Here is a 14,920-nt window from a genome sequence, read left to right as displayed (position 1 = left end):
AATCATCTCTTAACTTAGCCAACTGTCCTGACTTTTTGTTGTTGCTTCCTGTGAATAGTGTTATTATAATATATTTTAGCACAGAGGCATTACCGTACTAATTTAAATGTTTTATTATCATTGGTTTTGCTACTACCTCATTTCCTTATTGGTTTGTCTTAATGCTGTTTAAATATTGTTTATAAGTTTCATATAATTCCATAATTGCTCTTGCTGCATTTACATGCAAGTACCCCAATTATCAACACCATATTCTAGTTTTAGAGGTACAAATTAACTCTTATCACCATGCTGTGAAAAACTTGAATACCCCTGAAGAATCTCTGGCTTGTCTTCTAGTCATTTCTCTAATTAGTTAAAAGCAGGATACTACTTTGCATGTCTCTACACAGGTGATAGTCTATTTGTAAATAAAGCCATATTACACATTAGAAGGTATTGTGGTGCGTCATAAGTGATCATCATTCAACCCACTCAAGTATTTAAAAACCTTATTTTAGCATTTGTGACCTCATATCCTTGTACATTATACATAAATAACACAATAAGCTGCTCTGTATATTTTAGTGAAGGTAAAGAGTTAATCATCAGCAGGGGTCCTACAGTGTCAGAGCCTTTCATCCAGGTGGCTCTATGGCAGCACAGAGCATCAATTACCCCTAGGTGCTATTTGCTACCATCCGATCAATTATCTATTTATTTTTAGCTATGTAGCTCCTATGTTGCTAAGTACAAAGCCAACCTATAGGACATTCACATCTATGGGACATTTACAGTTGCTGGAACCCTGTTGTCAAATCTTTTTATTCTACATACATTGCTATGGTTACCCTAATCTATAACATGTCAAATAACTGCTGTGATATCTCGCATCAGGAGCTCAGCCAATCAATGTGGGTAGAATTGTCTGGTGTTCAATGAAATAAACATTGCCAAAGGTTGTGTGCCAATTCTGTCACTAAATAAATTTGAATCCAAAGTTTAATTTTTTTCACTTATAATTAGTAACACACTAAGCTTAGCATGTCACAGAGGCATCAGGGCACCTTAAAACGACTCCACCAACCCTAATTGATCGTAGTGTAAAAGGAGCCATCTCCAACTCGATTAAGAAGCAGAGTACAGGGGACATGCAAATGTGACCCACTGCTAAAGACCTGTTATTGACACATTGGCAGCAGCAGAAGGGTGGGAGAGAAAGACATCGTAATCGCAATCAGGATCACAGCCACTAATGACAGGTGAACCCTATCTTCTTATTCCCTGGATCAATAATGCCCATTATTCATGCAGAAATGGGGATGAATAATTGAGCTTCTTCATCTTAAGGTCCGTCCTTCCAAGGAGAAGGGTAAAGGAAGGCCCTGGCAGCCATCTTGACTGAATGACTGACACCTTGCTAATGTTCACCTTGTTGAACAGAAAAGGATGTTTAGAGATTCAACAAGGGCAGTCAGCTGGATGGCTGGAGACTAATAGCTCCATTTAAGAGTCCACTGACATCTTGGTAAGCACATTAAGAGTAGAACATGAGAACAAATCTATGAGTGCTACAGCAAAAGGTCAGTCAAGGCAGTAAAATGCAATCTCAGAGCTATGGCTTATTCGATAGATTAATATGCAGATATGCATAACCATTCACAGGTCATTGGTTAATCAACGTAGAACCTGGCCACCTTAATGAAAATCATTTAAAAAAAACGAGGAGCAAATTAAAAGTGGAAAAGAGTGAACAAAAAAACATAAGCACATAATGCTTTGACTCCGTCATCAAAGTGGAAATAAAACTCCCGTGTTCAGTTTAATCACCCATAATACTTTATCAGAGCAGCCATCGCTTCTCAATTTACAATGAAGAATGAAGCCCAGCTTTAGCATGACAGTTGCCATGGTGACGTTGTCGTTATTAGGCTAATGGCATGTGTATTCTGTGGAACTACATCTTTGCTGATCATTTGCAGGCCTAAATTTAGACTATAAATGATGGGGAGAAAATCATATTATTTTGTCCCTTACAGGGGGAACATGAATGTTGTCTCACTTAAAAGCTCTCATAAATCCCTTCCATAGGTCAGGTCTGAATTAACTGCTTCAGGCTTTAATAACCTTTGCACAGACTCACAAAAATTGGGAACCAAGATAACTCTACAATAGATATTAACCAGCAAGGTAAATTAAAAATGCAAAACCTAAACTAGTGTTTGAGTTTGGAAAGACTTTGAGGGGTCAAAAGGATCTACTATGCTGTTTTTAACAATGCTGAAAAAACAGTCTAGTTTGTAAGCTAATTATAGCTAACGTTAAAGTTTGATTCAAGATGAGCAGCTGCTCAGCTCTAAACATCCAAAGATTTAAACACTGACACAATGCACTTTAAAATACCTGAAAACAAGCTGTGTGATGTAACATTCTGTATATTGTGCGAAAATAGAAAATAATATGATACTCTTTTGAATGAACATTTGCCTTCCTTCACATGGTATGGGTGTCGGCAAGAATTTTACATGAATTAAACATGCAAATAACATGAAGGACAGTGAATGTTACAGAATGGTGTAACTGGGGAAAGGCATAGCCTCGTAGGTCATTTGCAGTGGATGTGGCATGGAAAGTCTGACACACACTGGTGACCAAGTTTATAAAGCGACAGACTTGTCACTGCTGGCCTTTCTAAACACCAACAGAATGCAGGCTTTGCTAACACTAAGTATCAAGACAATGCAGAAAGGCATTTTCCTAGGAAACATCTTTGTTCGCACACATTAAGCAGATAACAGCCGAATAATTTCTCAGTTTGTCTAACTTACATTTTGTTAATACAGTTACATGTTGAAATTCCAGGCGTGTGGGTGAAGCACACGCAATAGCAATTTAAATAAGAATGCTTTGACTGAAAGGGAAGTGTGTGGGCTGTTGACATGCACATTCAAATACACCTAACAATCATTTCTGCATTGCCCAAATCAAGAACTGAAACAGAGAGATCCCTTCTCCTCCTCCGCAGCAAATAATGCAATCAGGGTGACCGATCATTGGGGAGGGGGGGTTACAGAGTTAAGAATGCCACTGATGTGTACATTTCTCCATGTGTGCATTACACATACTGTACATGCACCTGGTGCTTGGTCTGTGATTCAACTGCTCGTATGTATACTGTGCTTCCTCTCAGCCCAGCAGAGTTCCATTCATGCAGCAGACAAGTGACAAAGACTGACCATTGCTCTGTCCTTGTCAACCTTCACTTTGTTCACATCTGGATCATACTAGAGATTATGTGCAGTAGTGTACGTCATTTTTAACATATGCAAAACCACCGATTATGTGTCAACATTCTGTTGCCGCTGGGTATTAAACCTCAATATTTTGTAATGGCCACCATAACAAATTTGTATCAGTATCACAAAGGGATGGGTATCAGGAACCGGTATTAAATTACAAGTCAGTCATTGGTCAATACCAAAATATCGATATGCAGCTGGACAAACGATACCACTATTGATATTTGTATTATGTACATTTCTGACTTCAATTCAGAAGAGTTTGGGAATAAAGAGCTGATATCGCAGTTAGCTGGTATTTTCCATTTTCCAGCCGTCACTTAATGATGATAAAGCAGCTGATTGTGTGTGATGCTGTGCTGTGTTGTTTTCTCTGGCCATTATAGTGGATCAGCGCTCCTTTGCTAAACTTGACATAAACGAAACGACTTGTATCGTGTCTAAAAATGTTACATGCGAGTCATTTCACATGGCTGTCCACAAGGTTATTATATTAAGGATATATATGTTGGTTTAAACAGAAGATCATGCCCTCTGCTGTTGAGATAAGAGGAATCAGACTTCATGTTAATGCCTTTAATGCATTTTGGTGCAAAACAAACAGAAGAACAAGAAAACAGAATATTATCTTTAGTCTAGACTAAAAGTACTTGGGTTCAATAAAGTTTAAGATACATTTTAAAGCAATTACTTTAAAATGAAAATAAGGCATTCTTCCCTTCGGCTCAATCAAATCAAATCAATTTGATAAAGCAATATCTTTATTACCATTAGTGGTGTAATTTCAGACATTTCACATTGCTCCATCAAACCAATCTTCCTCAACGTCAATGTTTAATATATGTTATGTTCATTCTTTGTTACCAGCCTAAAAAGAAAAATGCAGACAGCACTTCCTACTACAAAGTGCTCTCTAGTGTCACTATACAAAAACCCAAGAGAACTTTGCTGTGCCATTTCTGCTGAGAGCACTGCGATAGAATAAGAGGGAGTGTGGGCAGCTACTAGCTCGGTTCAGACCAAAGATCCACCAGACATGACTCAATAATAAAGAACAATTCCAGTCTGTCATAGTGTAGATTTTACCTTTGGTTATGGTTTCATTGTTATGAACACACTGAACACGCAAAAAGGTAATTGGTGCCATATTGCGACATTGAAAAATTAGGAGGTCAAGGTGCACACAGACGGTGTTATTCCAAGGTCTTTCTGCCTGCTGAAAAGTGCATGTCTGTTGCAGTGACATGCTCACTCTAAAGCCTAAACCTAACCATAAGCCTGAAAGTACCAATGTTATGCCAAGTTCTGCCTACCTGCCAAGGATGTTAATACCTTTTGACATTTCACCAGTCTACCAAAGCAACAGAATGATCAACTCAAAGCAGATGCCCACTGTCACAACCCTCAAAGGATAAGTGGTGGATAACGGATGGACAAACGAGCAAAGAGACCCCTCAGAATAATCTGCCTAAACTTTAACCTGCCTGAAACTTGTCTTATAATATTATGCCTGCTCTTGTCTCTTGCATTGTTCAATCTCTGATTAACCTTCTCACCATATTTTAGGATCACATTTCAACCTAAGTAACGAAGTAACTCAAAACTACACAATTAAAAGCTTATGTGGGAATGTGGAAAATGCTCCATTAAAAACCAAACTGGCAGTCCAACTAGAGAATCTATGTACACAGTGGGATAATGCCATGTCTGAAGATAGATGTGTGGGGCCTGCATTTGCTTTCATTCCTTCCTTCCTTCCTTCTGGTTTGACTTTGACTGGCTGCCCTCTCGTGCGGTTTATGGAAAAGAGCGAGCCAACCCACCCACTGCACGGCTCACCTCTGTGCTGCTTTTTGTCTGCATCTTTCCTTCTCATCATCTATCTCTGTTGTTCCAAGAGACTTCAAACACTTTTTAAATTGGATGGAGGTCAGCCAATGGCTGTACTTGGCTAAATGGGCTAGTGTTATCAGTGTCTAAGCAGATGGGCTGTAGCTGTTCCATGTTATTTCTCAATGCAAAGAAAGGGACGGACAGAAACCTGTGTATAAGGTAGAGGAGTAAGAAGGGGGAGGGAGATAGTATTGATAAGGCAGCAAAAGATGAAGTCCTCTTTTCTCCTGTAGGTGACAGGAAATAGATTATAAACTTATCTGCTGGAAAGCGAGACAAGGAAACATTGCTGTCTATGGGACAAGCCGGGAAGATGAGTTTAAGATAAAGTTGTGGCTCAATCACTGGGACACTGTCAGTCATGTGACACTTAAAGTGTAGGAGGAGCTGGGTAATACTGCCTTAAATATTCTCACCGGCCTCAAGCCCCCTTACTATGTGTTGTTGTTCATATCCTCGCTCTCTCTCTCCCCAGCAGACAGGCAGACATTCGGAGCTCAGCCACAGCAATCACATTCCTCACTGTTGCCACGGAGAGAGAGGCAAGGAACGGCAGTCTGACTGCAGCTGGATTTGAGGGTCATTTGAAGAACACAACCAGGCAAAGCTAAGACAGGCAGCTTTTTCAGTTCATATTAGGGAACCAGAGCATTCCTGTCTCTTCGTCTATTTCTGTGTCTCAACTCCCCTTCCTCTACAACAGCTAAATCAGTGGAAATGACAACGCAGTTGGAAGGTCATTCGCAAGCAGAGTGGACTCTGTGGTGGAATGCTTGTCGATGCGTTGCATGTAGAATGAGTGGAAAAACAAATACATGTCCTGCCAGCTCTTGTGCCGCTCTGTCCTCTTCTGGTCCGACTGGAGGAGACATAAGGAGCTGCGACAGTTTAAGTCTCCTTCCTAAATGTCAACATGCAAAATGGAGCTAGGTGTTTTGTCCCTGTACAGGGAGTCTGTAGCAGAGCATGCATTGTTTACATAAGCTTTCCATAAGCAACCTTGCACCTATGGATATATACACATACATCTTTATGTAAACAGTTGAGAATTAGGCACACTTGTTATGGGCTTCACCCCTAACTAATGAGCTATCAAGCATGGTCAGACGCACTTCCTTCACAACACACAAACACAACAGCTACAGCAAGAATATTACTGGTGCTTGTCAGAGCTACAGAAACCAGCAGCAGCAGACATACACACAGAAGCAGCAGCAACGAGAGCAGAGATGTGTCTTAAACATATAACATAAATTCCATAAACAGCTGAGTTGCTTGTGTGTTACTCACAGAATATTCGATGGTCCCTTTAGGTCTCTGAAACGACATGCGCCTCCCATCCTTCTTCTCCGGGGTCTTCTTCTGGCCGGTATCTGAAAGCAAGCGAGGCAAGGTACGCATGACATTCATGTTCCTCTCTCCCCAGCTTGTCACAAGCTGCCGTTTCCCAGCCCCGTGGGTAGACAGCTCATCCGTCAACAGTGAGCAAGCCAGCCAGCCAGCCAGCGATGTGAGCTGTGAGCATTGGACCACTTTCTCTCTCTCTCTCTCTCTCTCTCTCTCTCACTCTTCTCTCTCACCCCCCCTTCCTCGCTCTGCTTCTATTCTCCCGCTCTCACTCGCTATCACACTGTCCCTTCCTTTTTCTCTGAGCCCACCAAACGGCGCAATGACAGCCGCTGAAAGCTCTTCCCCTTGCCTTCCTCCCCCTGTTTCCTCTCACAGCAGACAGAGACCATGGTGACCTCCATCAGAGCACCGCCGTTCTGGATGCTAGATGCAAGAGGAGGATGGATTCAACAGGGAAGCAGGGAGGCTAAAGCTGGAGATGCAGAAGAGGGAAAGTGGGGGCTGAACCAGAGGGTGGGTGAAGGAGAAGGGAGGGTTCAGTGCTGTGTGTTGGTTGGGTAATGAGGGGATATTGCATGAGGATGTGACAGCAGAAGAAGAAGAAAGTGGAGGCATGAAATGCCTGTAATCACAGTAGACACAAATGTTTTAGGATTCATTTAAGGGTTTAAAACGGTTTTCCTACTTTCTGGAAGACATAGGGAATATAAAGTAAGGACCACGTGGTGTAAAAGATGCCTGGGGCATGCAGCAGATTAAGTACAGGTAACTGTTAGTGATTAAGGGTCCAAATTTGAGAAGGTAGTAGAGATGGAGAGAAGAAGGGGATGGTACATGGAAATGATTGGACCTGGTAGAGAATGGGAGAAGGGTAGGGATGAAGACAAGAAGGTAAATGAAATATTGAAGGAACTAGATGAAAGACAAGAAACATATATGGTGGTAGATGAAAGAAACTGGAAGGACACTCCTGGGGATGGAGAAGATCTAGAAAAATGGTTGACTTTGGTCTTTGACTTTAGTCTGAGCATTGGACATAACTAATGAATCCCTGTATTATTGGCTTTCTCACCAGGCATCCCAGATAGCTCAAAAACATGAGTCATACACCAGTGTTGCTATTTCTGGGGCTCAGGACTGTCTGCCAGAAAATGAGGGGGAATAGAAACCAGAGCTGCAGGTGTAAATATCAGCAGCCTTGTGAAGATGATACTGTGGGTTGTGTTCCTGAAATGCGGTCTGAAGCTAGAAATCTTAAGTACAGTTGTTGTGATACTGATATTGAATAAATATTGTGTTGGATTTTGCTCACCATATTACCATAAACTAGCAAAAATGTTGTTTTTTTTAAAGCATTTTAGGGACTTTTAATTCCTTGGTAAACACAGGAGCAGGAACACAGGAAAGGCTATGTAAATATAATATGAGGAGTTGAATCAAGGACTGATTTCTCTCTTTTCAGACAGTTCATAAAACTGTCACATGTGTAACTCCTTTCCAACACCTGAATGACAGTTATTGTGACTTTCTGAAGTCAATGTTCCAAGGACGGATAGCTCATAGTCCGACAAGGTCCAGACTGACAAATGCTTTACAAATTGCTGCAAAAAACGTTCCAATGTTGCTTAAATTCTACATAACAAGTTGCAGTATTTTCCTCCTGTACATCCAATGAGTATTTTTCAGAGAAGACACCGTCTTGAGTGTGGTGTAAGAAACCACTTTGTTGTGCATGGCAGTGCTTCTCCAGCACAGCACCACCTTTAGATTTACACTATATCCCCATTCATGGGTGTATATCCCCAGGTCAGGAACTAATGATTGTTCCCGACATTATTGGACACATAATATACATGTATGTATTTCAATCAATATGAAGGCACTCTTGTGGAAATACTATATTAGATTTTATCAACACTACCCAGCTTGACAACTATAGCATCTCTAAAACCTTGGATAAGGAGTCAGGTTGAGCAAAAACTGTGGTGTACCAGACCCTTTTAGCTTTCAGTGGGAGAATACATATTAGTGGACTGGATTGTGGATGATTGTGTTTTAGTTCCTATTTAGAAGCATCAGGTCATGAGTGTGATTCCATGCCTCGCTGTTATGAAATATAACCCACTTTTTCTCTGTTGAACTGCAGGCCATGCAAGTGCAACAGACTACATGTAACCTAATTCTGTAATCAAACAGCAGAGGTGTCAATCTACTTTGTGCACTACAGGACTGCAAGGATAGGCTTGCCTTTGAAGCGGATTGATGTGCTTTCACACAGCTACACAGCTTTCTACTGGCGCAATGCTGAGCACAGCAAGGGTTAATGCGAGATATGCCTCAGACTTTAAAATAATACAGAGTGAGTGACAGTGAGATACTAAGACAGACAGAGGAAGTGAGCGAGAATAAAAGATGTGCATTAGCAACTGCAAGGGGATTCACACACGGGGAGTCTGTGATAGGTCTAAAATTAAACCTCGCCATGGTTGGTGGCACAAGAAATGAGCATTTTATTCACATTCCAGACACACAGTAGAGCACAGAACCAGGGCATCTTCAATAACAGAGGTAATGGTTTCTTCCTACTGTATGGAAAAACAGGATCATTTGTTATCTTTAAATAAGCCCTGCTTCTGTAGAAGGAAACTACATTTGAGATCCAGCTCGCAGTTTCATGTGGTCAATCTGCAACGATTATTATGCAGTGATTAAGATTTTGTTTATTATGGTTTTATCACCAATATGTAGACAAGTGTTTGCACTTCAGATGCATGGGCTTTGCTTTTCTACAATAGCAGCAAGATGTTGCATTGGAGACAGCATGATGCAATACCCAGAATGGCAGAATCAGGAGCAATAGGAGGTGCAGCAGAGGATGCAATGTAAAGACCTGAAAAAATGGGTCTGTGGTCAGTGCCAATCTAGATAAAGCCTATTGACTTAACTCAGCTGAACAGCACAGTGGAGACATTTCTAATGGAAGTGACCTGAGGTCGCTAGTTATCTAATTTGTTGTTCAACCAAGTAAAACAGAAGTTACCACAGCGTAAGCAATTTTACCGTTGTCATTTCCCATACAGAATTTTTATTCGGCTCATTAATGGGCTGAAATACAACAACAATGGGACGACTGTATGACTCACTCAGAAAGGAGCTGCTTTGTGTGTCTGGAAGAACAAAGCCTTTCTCACCAATCTGGGATGTAAAGAGTCACAAGAAGTCATGCCTATCTGAGCAACACGGCTGAGTTAAGGCCCAGGACACTGTCTTCTGTCTCCCCAACACAGCAGGCATTAGTGTGTGATGCTGTTTGGCTATGATGGGACAAAGGTTTATTCAATATAAATGAAAGAGTATATGTGAGTGAGCTTTCGAGGTCATTTTAGGTTTTAGTCATAGTCAAATTGATGATCTCGTTCATAGAACAGCAACTGTTTTGTTTGTAATCTGCTGAACTTGTTTCTGTACAAGTACCTCTGTCCAAGAAGAGGACCTCTGTGGCTCTTCCTGAGCTTTTATGTGTTTATTTTTAACTGCTACGCAACATTTTGTGAGCCTTTAATTAAGTGAAGTCAACTTGTATACAACTCTGAGAAAAAAAATCAGCTTACTTCCCACTTCTTTTTCCTCAATCACTCAGTTACAGGTCTTCTTGTCCATTTTGTAAATTACGGTCCTGTTAAAATTGTATCATGTTTATAGTTTATGAGATGAGTCATGAGATGACAAGTTGCGAGATTTTCAAACACGGCAGAATGGAAATTAATATTCTTCTGTACATGACGTACTATAATTCAGTCATATGGAGTTTAGGATCATTTATCTTGACTAAGGAAAAGTTCCCATACATGCTACATTTTCTCTCTGCCTTCATTACTTGCACTATGTTATGTTACATTGTCATTACCCAGCAACAATGTTCTCCTGACTTAATCATTTCATCACTACTTCCCAAGTCACACACAAATTCACTAGTCCCATTTTAAGGCACAGTTACACATTTAAACCATCAGATGCTAAGAATACCCTGAACCTGTGCAATCAGATTTAGAGAGCTACGAACAAATGTGAACGCATCCTACTTCTACACCAGGCTGTGTACTGTTCCGGCACAATCTGTCGAGTATGAATCACAGCTGCTATAAATATATAGGAGTTTCCCTTTGCATTGTACACAGCCACGACAAAAATGAAGAAGACAGGGAATAGGAGAGTCAACAACTATCTAACTATGACTAACATTCCCTCATGGTCCGACTGAATACCCAAGTAGCCCGTTTCCCTTTGCTCTCTTGTTGTCCCTGCTTGCTGGCTATATACAGCCCTCACCAGATGTTATTTTTAGAAAACCCCTTAACAGTAGGGGAGGCAAGAGCTCTGCACCACAGACATACTAAACAGGTGCTGTGCAGAACTATAGTTAGAGTTAGAGAGTTTGTGATAGAGGCAGGATAGAGGCTTAGTAGTTGCTGGATGGATATATTAACTACTAACTAAAATGCAAAATAATACACTTGCAACACATAAAAAACCTTTGTGTTTTGTTATGTTAAATTTGAGCACATTCACACCATACTGTGATTTAAATGCGAAATATTGATTATTTAATTGATCTTTTTGAGCGGCATTATTGACTACGGTCTAGAAATTGCACTGTAGCGTTGTAGGCAATACTGCAAATCAATGAACCAATGCTTCATGGCAGTTTTTTTATTCTGTTAGGTATGAAGGCGGATTTAAGCTGTATTGAGTAACTTTTAAATCTAAACAAAAGGCCGTTACATACAAACCATTATCCATGTAATCAATTCACACAACTCTGTGTTTAGTTTTCCCGTCTGTGGAGACATTCCTGCGATACACGGAGACTGACAGAAGCACAACAGCTACATAGTGCTAGTAAAGCAACATGGACTATACAGTTGGCACATACTTGTATAAAGTAATATCTTAAAAATTCAACATCAGGAAAAGAAACACCAAGTCATGACCTTTAGTTCACCTCTGACTTCAATTAAAGTGATTCGATGAAATAAATGAGTAACAAGTGCTGATACAGCCAAAAACTCTAGTTTTAAGCTGCTGGGACTGTTATCTAAACACTGTGTCATTTGATAGACATAACAATCTTATTGCAGTCAGTTTGCTGAGAACCCTTCTCATGTGCAATAGAAAGTTATCTACTGTGTACCATAATTACATGTCGTATGACAAGAAGAAAGAATAAATGTCGTGTGATTGAGAGATGGGAGGCCAAGCTCGGTGTGGGGGCAGGAGGGCTGTAGCTGGAGCCAGGGCCTGTGTGGCTCCAGACAAAAATATAGACAGACACAATCCACATTGAGCACTTAATAACAGAGGATGCCAACGGATCATCTTGTTAACTGCTGTCATATCCACCAAAAGAGCCATAACATATCACAAAACCTAACTCAATTTTTAACATATTTTGACTGTAGATACTAAGGGTGTCACTTTCTACCCAAAGTTCAATATTATTTTTACGTTGGATGCAACGTGGGATGTAAAGTTGTAAATATTATTGTAAATATTGTAAATTATGACATTTTAGTTAAAAGCTGTCAAAGTTTTACAGGGTTTTTTTCTTACAGGGACTGATTTTACACACATATGTATGTATGTACGTACGTAACTATTTAAAATCTGTCATTTTCACGTTATAGTATAACACACACACACAAATATAATTACAGGGAAGTCATTGAAGGAAATGATCCTCTTAACAAGGTGATGAAAACAAAAAGGTGTCTTCTCCAACCAACAACAGCAAATATAAACTTTCTTAACCTAAAGTCTCAATGTGAAGACCACTGAATAAGAACATAAAAGGAGAAAGAGTCCAACTACCCCGCATCAAATATAAGCCCATTATTGCCGTATATCTTTACTATAATGCTTGCAGAGGCTGCAGCCTTTCCATTGTAATGAATATACAGTACATGGGTCTAGTGGAGCTGTCACCTTAAACACAGAGAACACAGTGTGACAGGGAACAGCCCTTTGCCAACACTCTCAGTACCACTCAGCTCTATATTACACAGCAGCCAGCCTCTGCGGACCAGCCAGCCACTATACCACTCAGCTTTTATAGGAAACTTTGCTGAACTGCAGATTTGTGTGTGCATGTGGGCATGTCCATACCAGGAGAGGAGGCTCTGGATCTGCCCTGCCCTCTTATTAACACTCTCCCGTGTTGGCTGATCACACTCCAGCAGGGTTGCTGATAATACGGTTAAAGTTCCTTTACACTGCAACACTTTTAAAGATGGGACTGCTGAGGGATGATAATTTTAATTAACATTCTGACAGCATGAACATGACTGTTTCCATAGTGACAAACCTGGTGAAGGCTTACAGAGGAAGGAGTGCTGATGAAAAAAATTCTAGTCACAAGCCTGTCTGCATTATTCAGAGAAAGCTTGACCTTATGTTGGCACTAAATGATAAGTGTGGCATCCTGTGGGTAAACTGAGTGTCTGTTGTTATATTAGATAGATATTTCACGATATTTCAAGATATTTTTTGAGATTTCTCCAGGGGAAATTTCAGGAAATCACTGTACTTTACAAGATGACACAGGGGAGCCTCACAGCTAGAAGGCTCTTGGTTGAATCTGTGGTTCAACCAGTGCATTTCTGTGTAGAGTCTGACTGTTCCCACTGGGTTTTCTTCAAGTCCCCAGGTTTGATAGCAGTCCGAAGACATGCAGAGTGTGAATGGTTGTAATGTGCCTCTCCCCCAATGTCAGCTGGGACTGACTCCAGCTCCTGCAATTGCTAAAGGAACAAATGAAGATAAGAACAAGGACTGATGGACGGATGATAGAATTTCATAGTAATTCATTCAATAGTTGGGCCAATATATTGAACCAACAGCAGCTGATGGCTGACGAGTCAATATTGAAATGCAGACACCAGCACCAGTGGGATAAAACGACACCCTGCATGTTGTGCTCCACAATAACACTATACCTGCAACACACAGTGGTTCATAGTTCATGCAGCTTAAAACAGGAGGTCGCTCCAGAGCTCTGACACCAGTAGGCTCACTGATTAAACACCAGCCTCTGGTGATAAGGTTATTGCATTTTGAGTAATATTCTTTCTAAGTTTGGTGGAGGTTGTTGTTGTTGTTGTTGTTTATTGTGGTGTGAGTGTGTGTGTGAAAGTACTAAAACCGGGCATGATGAATGACGGCTGATGTGTAACTCTGCGTTAGATCAATTGTGATGATATGTACACATAATGTATGCCTGCAGTAGCTTCAATAACAATTCATCCCTACCATGACAGTAATGCAGTGCTGTGGCTAAAATGATGTGAGAAAGAGACATTAACGACCAACGTCCACACATCATTATTGCGTCATGACGCTGGATTAATAAATCAACCTGTGGATTGCGCCATGAGAATACTGACGGTAGAGAGCAGATGGCAGAAAATAGAGCAAGGTTTCCATATGTACATCTATACATAGTAGTCATCCACCTTTATAGCACCATCAGCGCGTTGGTTGACATCATCTTTTGGATCCCTGGCCCTCTGCATCCCAGCAGCAACACTAACCACTCAGGTTACAGCGCTGATCAATAGCAGGAGAAGTGATGAGCTCAGCTATGAGAAACACAAACTCTGCATTATCAGATCATTTTATTGAGCCGAAAGCAAAGAGACCTGTCCAGGAACCAATTTTTAAGACGGTCTTTAGGAAACTACAGGCCAAATGCACAGGCAGGGAGTATACATTAAGGGTCATAATGCACTGAGGGAAAGTAGGGTATGGTTTATGTAGATTTTTGGCATAACAACATGTGCATTAACTTGGCTTTCCCTTTGTCACATTAGCTGAAAACTGTCATTAAAGTCATTCAGTTGAATTTATTATAATTTGCTATTGACTTTGTCAAAGACTAAAGCATCAGTCTCGAGGTTTGGATAAGCTTGCAAGAACAAGCTACACGAAAGAAAATGGAATCACTACATCCCACCTATCAAGTCAGCCCACTCATCAAAGTTCTCACCCATAACATAGGAACAGCTAACGACACTTGCTTTTCCAACAAAAATGTATTCTAACGGGGTGAGAAGATCAACACATACAATAAGAAAGTGTTTCTGAAACAAGATACAGACCCTAGCTTTGTGCATCGATAACCTGATGCATTGACTACAATTTTACAATTGGAGGTAGCCCTCAGAATCGTGAATGAATCAAATCATAAGGCACCTATATATTCTGACTCCTACATTTAGACCTGTAAGAAACCCAACTGTGTTTTCCTTTACATTTCACAGGTTATACTAGTGCAATTGTGAGTGCAGGGCCTTTAATTGTAAAATAAGTTTTACTTTTGTAGAAGTAAAGGCTCTGAAAAAAAC

The 14,920-nt window shown here is 40.5% G+C and overlaps 1 protein-coding gene across 6 annotated transcripts in view; it reads right to left on the bottom strand.

The window, feature by feature from the left end:
* The window catches only part of oxr1a (oxidation resistance 1a), a 125,209-nt gene that overhangs the window by 34,362 nt on the left and 75,927 nt on the right, over positions 1-14,920 (bottom strand). For all 6 annotated transcript variants that reach the window (XM_058646912.1, XM_058646911.1, XM_058646915.1 and 3 more), the window contains one exon: positions 6,462-6,544. In XM_058646912.1, coding sequence (XP_058502895.1) covers positions 6,462-6,544 — 83 coding nt within the window. The remainder of the gene's footprint in view (positions 1-6,461; positions 6,545-14,920) is intronic.

This window comes from Solea solea, chromosome 13 (genome assembly GCF_958295425.1).
Source record: "Solea solea chromosome 13, fSolSol10.1, whole genome shotgun sequence".
Taxonomy (NCBI): Eukaryota; Metazoa; Chordata; class Actinopteri; order Pleuronectiformes; family Soleidae; genus Solea; species Solea solea.
Note: the sequence above shows the minus strand (reverse complement) of the source record. Positions and strands in the feature narration are given on the sequence as shown.